Source organism: Rhinopithecus roxellana, chromosome 9, assembly GCF_007565055.1.
Source record: "Rhinopithecus roxellana isolate Shanxi Qingling chromosome 9, ASM756505v1, whole genome shotgun sequence".
NCBI lineage: Eukaryota > Metazoa > Chordata > Mammalia > Primates > Cercopithecidae > Rhinopithecus > Rhinopithecus roxellana.
In genome coordinates this window covers 110,227,582-110,240,476 of record NC_044557.1, presented here as the reverse complement: position 1 = coordinate 110,240,476, position 12,895 = coordinate 110,227,582, and the positions used below count along the sequence as shown (strand labels likewise).

The 12,895-nt window shown below is 53.4% G+C and overlaps 1 protein-coding gene across 1 annotated transcript in view; it reads left to right on the top strand.

The window, feature by feature from the left end:
* Nucleotides 1–12,895, top strand: part of LOXL2 (lysyl oxidase like 2) — a 109,359-nt gene that overhangs the window by 95,233 nt on the left and 1,231 nt on the right. Inside the window, exons 10-13 of the mRNA XM_030938183.1 lie at nt 1,049–1,292; nt 7,929–8,044; nt 9,156–9,292; nt 12,375–12,486. Of these exons, the coding sequence (XP_030794043.1) occupies nt 1,049–1,292; nt 7,929–8,044; nt 9,156–9,292; nt 12,375–12,486 (609 nt within the window). The remainder of the gene's footprint in view (nt 1–1,048; nt 1,293–7,928; nt 8,045–9,155; nt 9,293–12,374; nt 12,487–12,895) is intronic.

Here is a 12,895-nt window from a genome sequence, read left to right as displayed (position 1 = left end):
CATTTTTCTGGGTACTAGAAATGCTCACTGAAAGCTCACTTTTAAAGGTAAAGCCTACAGTTACTCCTTTTGCAAAGAAGCTAAGCTTCCTAATACAATTGTTGAGTAAACGTAGATTGTAGCCATCAGTCATTCTTTTAACACCTGCTCTGTGCAGTGCGCTAATTGAGTAAATCAAGCGTTGTAAAAGGCAGGCACCTGGGAAAAACTCCCCCGTAAGGCAGCAGTGTGTGCCGTGGAACCTGGAGGAACCTGTTAAGAAGGCAATTTGGCAATAGGAATCAGAGACTTAAAAATAGACAGTGCTTTCTCCTAGCAGTTTCCCTTACAGAGATATATTCTAAAGGAAAAAAATAAGTTATATGCACAGATTTACTACAGGGTGTTTATCACACCTTGTAACTGCAAAATTCCAAACAGCCAATGTATCTAAACATATGAGATAGAGCTAGGAATTAAATATTATGTAGCCATGAAATGAATGTGCTGTAATGGATATATGTCAACGTGAAAATATGTCAAGATGGATTTTAAGGGAAACAGTATTAGCACACCATAACTCTACATACAATATTATACATGTTGGAAAATACATCATTTCCAGAAGAAGCAGACCAAGGTATGAGAGGTGTTCTTTCTCTCTGGGTAGAACAATCACATCGTTAACTGTTGTTTTTTGCATTTTGTTATTGAAAATTTGAAGCCACTTGAAAGTAGAATAATATAATCAACCCCCGTGTGCTCATCACTCACGTTTAGTGCTCACGAGGCGCGGGATCTATTACCATACCATGATCTGTGCTTAGCTGGAAATTTCAACATCTGGCTCATCTGCACTGATAACTGAAGAGTTGTCAAAGAGGACTCACAGCAGGGGGAAAGGGGAATTTAGGGTCTTGCTAAACAAGAAGGTAACCTTGAGGAGCCCTTGAGCCATTCCAGAAGGTGGTGGTAGGCAGGAGAGGGGTTTGCCCCAGCTCAAGACTCAGAAGTGGGAGCCCTGGGGAGGGGTCTCTTGCCTTGTTGACCAGCATGCCGTTCTCCCCAGCCGCCCCAGACCTGGTTCTCAATGCAGAGATGGTGCAGCAGACCACCTACCTGGAGGACCGGCCCATGTTCATGCTGCAGTGTGCCATGGAGGAGAACTGCCTCTCGGCCTCAGCCGCGCAGACCAACCCCACCACGGGCTACCGCCGGCTCCTGCGCTTCTCCTCCCAGATCCACAACAATGGCCAGTCCGACTTCCGGCCCAAGAACGGCCGCCACGCGTGGATCTGGCATGACTGTCACAGGTAGGCCTGGCTCACCACCCTCCCCGCTAAGCTGCCCGGTGGACGTCCTGCGGGCCTCAGATGGGAGTTCAGAGTTGCCAGGGTCACTTAGAGCCAAGAGGCTGCATGGTCTGGAGATAGGATCCTCCTAAGTGGGGGGCTTGCATCTGCCACACTGGCTGTCACATTTCCCGAAGCCGTTCTCCACTCCAAGTTCCCTGGCCTGCCGCCCCTTCTTCCTGCCTCCAACACTTCTAACATCAGGAAACACAGTTTTGAGCGCCCATACCCTCCTTGTTGACCTTCAGCCCATGGTTTCCAAGTGTGTCCACAGGTTTGTGCGCTGCCAGGTACTCCAGGCTCTGCAGTTGTTGGACTCTGAGTTCCTTTAGAAATATTCCCAGCCGGGCACGGTGGCTCAAGCCTGTAATCCCAGCACTTTGGGAGGCCGAGACGGGCGGATCACGAGGTCAGGAGATTGAGAGCATCCTGGCTAACACGGTGAAACCCCATTTCTACTAAAAATACAAAAAATTAGCCGGGTGTGGTGGCGGGTGCCTGTAGTCCCAGCTACTCAGGAGGCTGAGGCAGGAGAATGGCGTGAATCCGGGAGGCAGCTGTTGCTGTGAGCTGAGATCATGCCACCACACTCCAGCCTAGGCGACAGAGTGAGACTCTGTCTCAAAAAAACAAAAAAATATATATATATTTTATATTTATAGATATTTATATTTATATTTTTTATACTTATATATTTTTTATATATATTTATTTATTCCATGTACTGGGTTTTTTTTTTTTTTTTTTTTTTTTTTTTTTGAGACGGAGTCTTGCTCTGTCGCCCAGGCTGGAGTGCAGTGGCCGGATCTCAGCTCACTGCAAGCTCCGCCTCCCGGGTTCACGCCATTCTCCTGCCTCAGCCTCCCGAGTAGCTGGGACTACAGGCGCCCGCCACCTAGCCCGGCTAGTTTTTTTTTTTATATTTTTTAGTAGAGACGGGGTTTCACCGTGTTAGCCAGGATGGTCTCCATCTCCTGACCTCGTGATCCGCCCGTCTCAGCCTCCCAAAGTGCTGGGATTACAGGCTTGAGCCACCGCGCCCGGCCTGGTATGTATTTTAAATACCTCTAGGAAGACAATGGATGTGGAGACTGAAGTCTAGGCCCAAGAGTCCTGAGACTTGATCTCTAAACGCAGCCATGCTTCTAGCCAGCTGCATAATGTCGGGTCAGCTGGGCCACATCACCTGGGACCTCGCCTGTCCCTTCCAGGTCTGTCAGTCTGTGGACCTGATCCCAGCGCTGCAAATCCCAGACAAGGACAGAAGAACAGGGTGAAATCCCACAGCCAGCCCTGGCTAGAGCCACCACAAGCCATCTGCTCATCCTCTTACCATCCCTTGTTTCTTTGTTTTCCCTTTTTTGCCTGGACTCTTAATCTAATCCAGAACCTGCTGTCTCTGCCTGTCCAGGGATTTTCTTGCTCAGACCTGAGCTGAGTGCGTAGAGGGAAGAGAAGCAGGCACACTCTTGGAAAGGAAGGGAGGGAGGCCTCTGCCACTCCATACAGCAGGAAGCCCCTGAGGGGCTACAGATGTGGCCTAGTCATTGCCCTTCTCCACACTTGGATGGCCCATCTATACAACCGAGCCTTTTGCACCACATCCCTGCTTCTCAAAGTGAGGTCCTTGGACCAGAGGTATCTGCCACCACTTGAGAACCTGGGACCTGCTCAATCCCAGGGCCCGTTGCAGACCTAAGCATCAGCATCTGCATTTAGCAGGATTCTCAGGTGACCGTGTGCACACTGAAGTCTGAGAAGCCCTTGTCTAGATGATGTGGAGGCTCCGCTGCAGCTCTGGAATGTGGTCATCACTGTTACGGGCAGAACTAACATGTCCTGCCCCCTTCTAAGTGTCAGGCCCAGGGAACCCTCATTTTCCTAGAAAAGGACACAGAGGCTTGGAGTTATCTCTTGCCCAAGATAACGCTAGGAGTTGCAGAGAGCGGGGATCCCGGCTCGTGCCTATCTGACTCCAAACCACATGCTCTTTCTTTTTTGTCTACTGACTCTTCATCAGAAATCTATCTTTGGCTTTTTTTTTTTTTTTTTTTTTTTTTTTCCGTATCACAACTGATGACCTGGTTCCATTCCAATCAGTTTGGGATAGAGTTGTTCCACTAGTCTCCCAAGAAAGGACTATGGTAGAATTCAGGGGTGCTGATTTTCCATTCAAACAGTTGAATGTTCTGAACATCCTAATTAGCCCAAGAAGGTGTGGTCTTTATAGAGAAGTAGGCCAGTCTTCTTCAGGGTGTAAGTCAGTAGAGTTAAAGTCATGACGGTATCGGTGCTTGGCTCCCTTTGGGGAACGTGTGGGTGGAAGCCCTGGGCGGCAGGGGCTGACGCTGCCTATGGGTCTATAAGCAGAAGATAATTGCATCCCAGCCCTGCATATGGCGGCCCACCCAGAGATTACATGGTAGGAGCCTCCCTGTGCCATGTACTTACTCTCCAAGGAATCGGTCTCCTCTAAGAATAGGCACATGGTGACATCCTGGAAATGTTCTTCTGATCTGGGGACTCTGGCTCCCTGCCTGCTCCCCACCACCCCCCACCCGCCTCCACCCCTGCTTTTCCTGTGGTCTATTTTATTTCTTTGCTTACAGATGTTCCAGTCAAAGGCTTGGGAGGGAATGGGAGGGGAAGGAAGGACATGCTGAGTACATGTACCTTCTGGTCTCCCCCTCCTGGTCCATAGCTGAGAAATGATGACCATAAGATCCTAGGAACCTTAAGAGGAGTCCCTCGAGCTCCAGGTGACTTCTCCAGGTGCTGTGGGAGGAACAGGATCCTGGCCTCCAACCGTTGTTGGGTTCCTTTTGGAAGCTGATGAGAGCTGGCTCTTCCTCTCCTCAAAACAAATATTTCTAGAAGTTTAATAGCCTATGTCAGCAGATTTGCAGACACTCTGAAGGCCATCTGGAGCCAGGCTTGAGAACCCTGGCTCAAATTAGTGGGAATGGGGAAAAAATGCCATTTCCAGTTTAATTGATGCTACCTCGGGAAGAGAGCTCTGTTCTTTGAAAGCCCTCGGCTGAAACACAAAGATTGGCCCCCTTGGAAATTTCCTCGACAACCAGACCTGGAGGAAAGTGCCCCCAGAGTTATTCTCTCATGTGCACTGTGCCCTGGCCAGTGGTCTCCATGCATCTCTCTCTCCTGCCTCTTGTGGGGCCACCGCCGCTCAACTGGCACGATGTGCCACAGCTCTGACAGGACAGAGCATGGGGCACAGATGCACAACAGGCTCCACAGGCCGAGGGGCTTGGCTTTCCCACCTTGGGGGAGCCCCAGGAGAGGAGCTAGGAGTTGGAGAAGCAAGGGGAATGGGCTGCAGCTCAGATGACAGTCCTCCGGGTCGGGGATGGCATTGCTGCAAAGAGGAGAGACTCCCTTTCACTCCACCCTGCCTACCACATGTGCGGCACAGCTTCCTGGGAGGATCGAAGCCCATAGATGCGATGTGGTCCCTGGGAGCCAATCTGAGGCCCTCATCTCATCTGTGGGGCTTGCTTCTGCCAAGGGGCTGCTTGGCACAGGGGGATGGCAGAGTGGAGTGAGCAGAAGGGCCTCTGCCTTTCTGGCATCTCCTCCCAGGATGAAAACACCCCTAGTGTTCTCTGAAACGAGGACTGGAGTGTTGTCCCCACCGTGGCAGAGTGCCTCCAGGACTGTCCATTCCGGATGCCCTGGGGGCATGTGGCTGGGGTAGGAAAAGATGTAGCGCGCAAGCATCTCCTCTGTAAAGGGCACCGAGGTTCTGACTGGGAGTTTCACTGGGGCCACCAACGACCTAGGACAGCAAAGAACATACCTGCTTCTCCCATCTTTCTCTGAACCAGCTTTATCTGCCATCCGTTTTTGCATCCAACACCTCCTCCCTTGACGAGTGCCATGTCTTAAAACACTGAGCTCTGGGCTGGACACAGTGGCTCACACCTGTAATCCCAGACCGAGGCGGGTGGATCACTTGAGGTCAGGAGTTCAAGACCAGCCTGGCCAACATGGTGAAACCCCATCTCCACTAAAAATACAAAAATTTGCCAGGCATGGTGGCATGCGCTGTAGTCCCAACTACTCAGGAGGCTGAGTCAGGAGAACTGCTTGAACCCGGAAGGCGGAGGTTGCAGTGAGCCGAGATCACACCACTGCACTCCAGCGTGGGTGACAGAGTGAGACTCCATCTCAAAAAAAAAAAAAAAAAAAAAAAGCATTGAGCTCTGGAGTCTCATGGTAGAAGGTTATGTCTCCTTTTGTCCAGATCACAATGACCTCCGCCAAGCGTCAGGCTCTCTCCCCTTAGCGTTCTGGATTTTCCTTCCAAGTCCATACTTCCCTAACTCTACCCCAGGGATCCAGTCCCCTCCTAGCCGTCCAAGGGTCACGACAGCTCAGCCTGGGAAGAGGAGGAATACCTTCCTCTCCAGGACTCACCGTCCCATCTTCCCAGAGTCCTGTTCTGTATTTCCTGGGGGGCATGGGTGGGTAGTGCTGGTGGGCGGGGGGGCTCTAGGCTCTAATCCAGGCAGCTGGGAAGGAGATGTGGCCCTAGGGAGGGATGACTGCATACGCCCGAGAGGCAAAGCGAAGATGCCCAGGACAGAAGCCAGGGAAAATTGGGAGGCCATGAAACCAGCTGTTCCTCTCTGAGTGTTTGCAGGGGAAAAACTGAAGCTAGGGAAGATTTAAATCAAGTCTGCAGGAAGCCGAGGAGTGGGATGGGGTCAGCCTTACAAGAGTCCGTCTGTGCGCTCCGTCTGAATTATGTTTAGACAACGGAGCATCAACCTATTTCTCTTCAGTCTTTCCAGCCGGTAAACATGGTCACATAAGCCCCTCTCTGAGCGATGCAGACATTTTTTAGGCAGTGAGTCAGACCTCATGTCTCTTCTTGCTCTTTCAAGAAGCCAAAATAGACTTTCTCAAAGTCGTCACTTCCACGGCCACAAAATGCCTCCTTGTGAATGTTCTCTGGATCTCAGGCTCAGCGTCATTTTACCCAGAAACATGAGTGACTGAGGGAAGCCCAACTTAGCAGCTCCTGATATTTTTAGCACAGGCAAATGCAGGAGGAAGGGAAGAGAGCCTCGAATTTCCTCGCAGGAAACCTATCCTGTTCATTGCTGTCTTCCCCGTGCCCCCACCACCCGTACACAGCAGAGGGAACCTGAGGCCAAGGGCAGGGGGCTGGGGAAGTGAGGAGCTCCTGCCGGCCTCAGAGTCATAGCAGCAGTGGTAGTAGAGGTAATAAAAATCCTGCTACGGTGACTGCTATGATGGGAGTGTCGCAAGGAAGGGGACAGGTATGTCAAGTCCTGAGTACTCACGTGCTACCAGCCTCACGTTAGTTATTTGACGCCATTCATCTTACTCAATCTTGCAGCCCCAAGAGCAGGCAAAGCCACCCTCTCCCCTTTGCCGAAGAGGAGGCTCAGATCCTGCACCAACAAAGCAGGGGACTCTGCTCCCATGACTTGGCACCTCGTTCTTCAGTTTCCCCTTTTCCGAATGTCCCTGTAATGGCAGAGACAAGCGTATAGGAATAGTTGCAGACGCTTGCGACATGCACGTTGGAGGCTGGGATCAGGCTAAGACAGCCTGCTTCCTTCAGCCCTGGGCCTGGGCAGTGCAGGCTTCGGGAAGGCCCCGCAGCAACAGGCGACAGCCCCAGCCCCGTTTCCCTTGTTTATTCTGAACCAAGGGCTATTCTAAACCAAGCACATGTGTTCCAAGACTCTGCATCTGTTCTCAGTTCCTCCCAAGGGAAGAGAGGGAGCGTCGTTATGTAAACCAGCGGCAAGGGATTTGCAGCCTGCTTGCACAAGCTCTCCTGCAGAACTCCCAGAACCCCAGGGACGTGTCTCCCTTTGCGCTGGTGTGTGCCCCCGAGGATGAGTCAATGACTCCTTCCCAGAGGGCCTCCCAGCTGTCTTTCTGCTCCTCCCTGCTTTATTTGCACTATGCGAGGAGCACAGACTGGCTGCTCACCTCCCAGGGCTGGAGGCGAAGCTGCAGGCCCTTCCTGACCAGGTCTGAAGCACAGGTGCGACCTTGGGGCACCTGCATGTCCACATGTTCTATTCCTTACTGCTCCTGTTCTTTCTGCTTCTCCCCCTTAATCATGCCTCTTCCCCTTTGGTTTTTCTCCCTACCCTATTCCATTTCAAAAGACATCAAAATGTGGGTTTTTAAAATTACCCCAAAGAAAGTGCATCAAACAGGAAGGGGCTGTGAGAGCCAGTTGCACGCTTATTAAAAACAATAGCTGGAATTCTGTGCTTATCATATGCAGTGCCAGCTAATTGCTACCTCCCCAGTACCCACAGCACCCCATGCATTACAACGGTCATTCCCGTTCAGCGGAGGAGAGGACGGAGGCTTAGCAAGGTGAGCAGTGGTCTGACTTCAGAGCCCTGAGGCTGCCTCTGAAGCACCGGCTTTCCTTTCCTCAGGCCTCTTATCCACTCCTCTCCCCACCCGGCCCCCTCTGGCCCCCTGGAAGTATTCCCAGAGGCAAATCGCCAGCCAGGCCTCTGCTTGCAAGCAGCAGTTGCTCCAGAAACTGACATCCAGGCCGTCTCTCTCTCACTCCAGGCACTACCACAGCATGGAGGTGTTCACCCACTACGACCTGCTGAACCTCAACGGCACCAAGGTGGCAGAGGGCCACAAGGCCAGCTTCTGCTTGGAGGACACAGAATGTGAAGGAGGTATCTGTGGGCGGAGTGGGGGGATGGGGGGCCTCAGAGGGACTCGAATGTCCCTGTCTCCACGATCACCTGACTGGAGCCCAGGCCTGGCACAGACCCTGTGTCACTCTGACCACTGCCACCTTTCCCCACCTGGACCTTCCTTAGCTATAGTAAGGTGCTGGGGGCATGGGCATGACCTGGTTCCAGGGGCACCCGGATTCCCCAGAGCCGTGCTGACAGGCACTGGTCGGTCCACAGGGCCTCCTGGACAAGATCCAGACCTCAGGACCCTGCTCCATCTGGGCTCAGCGGCCCGGACCCTGATCTCAATGCCCCTCCCACTCTGGCTGCCACCAACCTTTTTCTGGTATCCCAATGCCAAGTGTCCCTACCACACCAGGCTCTCACCCTTCAATTCTAACTCAAATGCCCCCTCTAAATCATGCCCCCAGGCAGGAGTGGCACTCTGCTCACACTTCTAGTAGGTCACTACACCTGCCCTGTGATCACCCGTTAGTGCACCTGCAGCCCCGGGGGCTCTTCATGGGGAGACATGTCAGTTTTTCTTGCTAGACCCACTGTTTACAGCAGTGTCCAGGCATGGCAGCTTCTCAATAAATGTGTGTTTAATTTGTTCTTCATTGAAGCGGCCCGCCACTGACTTGCCATGAAATCACACAGCAGACAGGTTTTGACCTCTTACCATGTGCAGATAACATGTAAGTGTCAGAAAGACATGGGCCTACACTCTAACTACTGATCCTCTAGAGGAGACAGACAGTATGACCCGCGTGTTATGCTAAACCACAGGCACCAGAGATTTCCCCGGTGCACACACATGCAGTTATCCCCAGACTGAGGATGTCACAGAAAGGCCAGGGTGGATCAGAGTAGTCAGGGAGGGCTTCATGGAGGAAGGGGACCTTGAGCCTGGCCTGAGGGAAGAGGCAGGATGTGGGTAGGGAATTGATTGGGGGGTTCTATTGAAATGAGAACAGATGAGCAGCCCACACAGGGGTGGGATGCTGAGCCCAGATGAAGCAGTGGTGGCGGCCTTGGGAGCAGGAAGAGGGCACGGCAGTGGGGTCATGGTTCCCTGGTGATGAGCTCCCCTCTGCCCCATCTGCAGATATCCAGAAGAATTACGAGTGTGCCAACTTTGGCGATCAGGGTATCACCATGGGCTGCTGGGACATGTACCGCCATGACATCGACTGCCAGTGGATTGACATCACTGACGTGCCCCCTGGAGACTACCTGTTCCAGGTGAGGTGGGCAGGAAGGGGCTCCAGCCCTCCGGAGGGAGGAGGGGAGGCCACTTCCACAGGCTCCTTCCCACTGGTGTCCACACAGGGGCATGGAAGTCAGGCTGTCTAAAGGGCAAGGTGCTACCCCCAGAGGCCATCACAGTCCATCAGTTAACCCAACAATGTCAGGCATGGGGGCCTGAGAATTAGACGGTGCACAGGACCAGAGACGCCAGAGACATTCACATTTCATTTAGTTAACACCTGGTGCATGCCAATCAAAACTCATCAGCAGGCTAGATTTGCTCCTCCGGCCAGTTTATTCCATCGATGCTCAGGCAACCCACACCTCTTGTCTCCTGTGGAGCTCTTCTCTCCACCATCCCTGTTTCTCCTATGGCCCTAGCCTGCCTTGGTCTGTGCTGTCAAGACTGAAAACAAACTCATAAAGAGCCAGTCGCTCGCAAGTGTCTATGATTTAGCTCTTCCGGAAATATCTGCCTCATAGAGGAGGATCTGCAGAAGGGGCCATTCTCAAGACAAAGCAAATCTATAAGAATAAAATATGGAACATGAGAGGCAGCCTGGCCAGGTGGCTTCTTTGTCAGAGGGGTTGCCGGGGTTTGTTCCCACATACTCTGCCTGGGCGGAAGGCCAGCCCTGAGGAGGAACCAGGGGCCTTGGCTTCCCTCCTTCCTGAAAACAGCGGCATGTTCTGGCCAGGACTCTAACGGGGGGAGACAAGAGGCATTGTGCCCCTAATATCTCTCTGCCGGTGCACGGGTACACGTCCGCCTGCAGAAGCTTTATCTCACCCTCTCACTGTCTCCTACGTCCCAACCCATCTCGTTTCCCAGCTTGCCCTGTTGGCTAGCAAAGTGGATGACCAGAAATGTGTCATTCCACCTTGAAAGCTTTCCTGAGGGGGCATTCAGCCAGCCCAGGGCCTGGCCCACAGTCCCCACCTACAGACAGCCCTCTGAAGAAACAGCACCTTCAGAGAAGTCACCACAGAGGGGCTTTCAGAGGATTCCTGGGCAGTTTCAGAGGCTGGAAAGCAGACAGCCAAGCACTTTTCCACCCACAAGCCCAGAACCACAGACTTGGAGAGGTCTAACCAGAGAGTTATTTATTTTAAAAGATGAATAGCCGTGGCCATGTGCACGTATACAGTGCCTGGTGGTTTCTGTTTGAGGTTTGCTATCATGTTGCCGGGTGAGTGTGTATCTCCCTGTATTCTGGCCAGTGCCATCCACTTAATAACCACTATGAATTGCCTAAGCCTGGGGAACCCATTCTTTCATTTAATCTCCCAAGGAAGGGGCATCATCATTACCCTCCTTTCACGGCCACACAACCCCAGACATATCAACTCTTGATTTTGTGTTCTCAACTCCTAAATGATACAATTAGCAAATGGACTCATTAAGGGCATGTCAATACCTCCGATTAATCAAAAAGAACATTCCCCTTAAGATAGACATGGAACTTTAGGCGCGACAAGCGCCGACCTGGGGATTCACGGGACACAAGTGCTGGCCTTCATTTCAGACATCAGTGGTGCTGTGAAGGATGGGAGGAGGGAGCTGGGCAAGAAGGAAGTGGCCTTCCACGCAAAGGGGCCTGTGCAGAGCTCAGAGGCAGGGCTGAAGGGGCCTCCTGGCTCCTGGTGGCGCCTGCTTTATCCGCTTCCTCATCATTTCCTAGATTCATAGACGTACAGAAACCTACAGCCACTTCCCACAGGCCCTCATGAGGCTTCAGCCTGCAGTAGTTGAATGGGGTGAGACAGTGCGGGACACAGACTTTCAGCCCCACCTCCACCCCACACGTCACACTGGCTCTCATGCCCCCAACACGAGCCCTTGCTGCATTCAGCCGGCTTCATGGCTGCACTGTGAAGACGCCTGGGCGGCCGAGGAGCTGCCTGGGCCTGCACAGCTGGAGGCCTTGGCATGGGGAGCTGTGTTTGCCCCATGCCATGTGTGGGCCAGGGACGAGGGGGCAGCTAGAATGGCTGGGTGGGAGAGAAAACGCAAGCCACTCCGGAGCGGGGCATGTGCCTCCTTAGCTAAAGGGACAGGGCCCCAGCTGGGCCAGGTGCAGGCCCCCAGAACAGCCCCACTGAGCCAACACAGGGCTGGCTGCCAGGCTGGCCTTGGCTTCCCTCAGCACCTCTTTGGGCAAGCCCAGGGGCCTGTTAAAGGGTCATGTCCAGGCCCTTCTGGGGCCCCAAATTTAAAGAATGTTCCTGAATGAGCAGCCTGTACCCGCCCCCACGCTATGAGTCGCAGCCCTTCCAAATGTGGCAGGACCCTCGAGGGAAGGCCTGTCATCTGCGTGCTTTGCCCCTCTGTTAACTGCTGTTGTCTCTTCTCCCTCCCCCTCCCTTTCTCTTTTCTCCTTGGGTCTTCACCGCGAACCTCCCCTTTTCTTTCCCCCACAGACACCCTCTCAGAATATGTCCTTCCTATTCCTGCTGTTCTGGGCGAAGTCCCTGCAGCTGGGGGGATGCAGAGGCAGGGGTGGAAGGTCAGGGAGAGGATGTGGCTTCTCCAGCAGCCCCAGAGCCAGGCCCTGGCCCAGCAGAACAGGCAGGGACACAGATCCCCAGGTCCCACCCATCACTTCACAGAGAGAGGAAGGGACATGTCCACAGTCACATGGCTGTGACGAGTGTCCCATCTCCAGTGCCCAGGCAGCCCTCTTCCCGCTTCCCACACTGCCAGGTCCTCCCCATACCCTTCTGCTTCTCTTCAGCATCTTCCTCTGGGACCTCCCCAGACCCCAACTCCTGCCTCCCCCAGAACTCCCAGGAGGGGGTGACCCCCTTCCGAAGGCCCACCTTGGGTAGAGGGGTGTGTGTTACACTGCCATGGACAGAGGGCAGGGTCTCCCTCCTCCGGGTCATGCTCCCTGTGCTCCCTGACTCATCACTGCCCCACCCCAAGGACTTTGTTGGGACCCACAGACTCCCTTCTTGGGTCCTGACACCTGCCACACTCCCCTTCCCTGAGGTCGCTGGTCTCGCAGAGCCCCGGGCCTGGGTGGAGGTGGCCGCAGAGGGAACCAGCAGCCTCCTCTGCCCTGCTTCTCCCCAGGTTGTTATTAACCCCAACTTCGAGGTTGCAGAATCTGATTACTCCAACAACATCATGAAGTGCAGGAGCCGCTATGACGGCCACCGCATCTGGATGTACAACTGCCACATAGGTAAGGTCCAGGCCGCCCCCGCTCCAGGAAGCAGGCGGGAGCTGCCCTACTTTCTCAAGGACCCAGAGGCAGCTTCCTAATTTGGGTAAAGAGCTTGGGGAATGCAGCCATCATCACATTTCCACATTCAGACGGAAGCCACAGACACACAGGCCTGGATGGAGACTGAGTTTTTACAGCCAGCTCCGGCCATGGAGAGAAGGTGGTACAGGACCGGGCCGGCCCAGCACAGACCCCAAGGCTATTTAAGGGTTGGAGCCAAGGCCGCTGGCTCATTATGCATGTGACCTCAAAAATGTGGGCATCAGCAATCTGTGGGCTCTGCCTATCAGGTTTTTCTGTCAAGAGCTGGAAGCTAGCAAACTATGGTTATTTCTAGTGTCCAATAAAGACACTTTTTTCCTTGGAT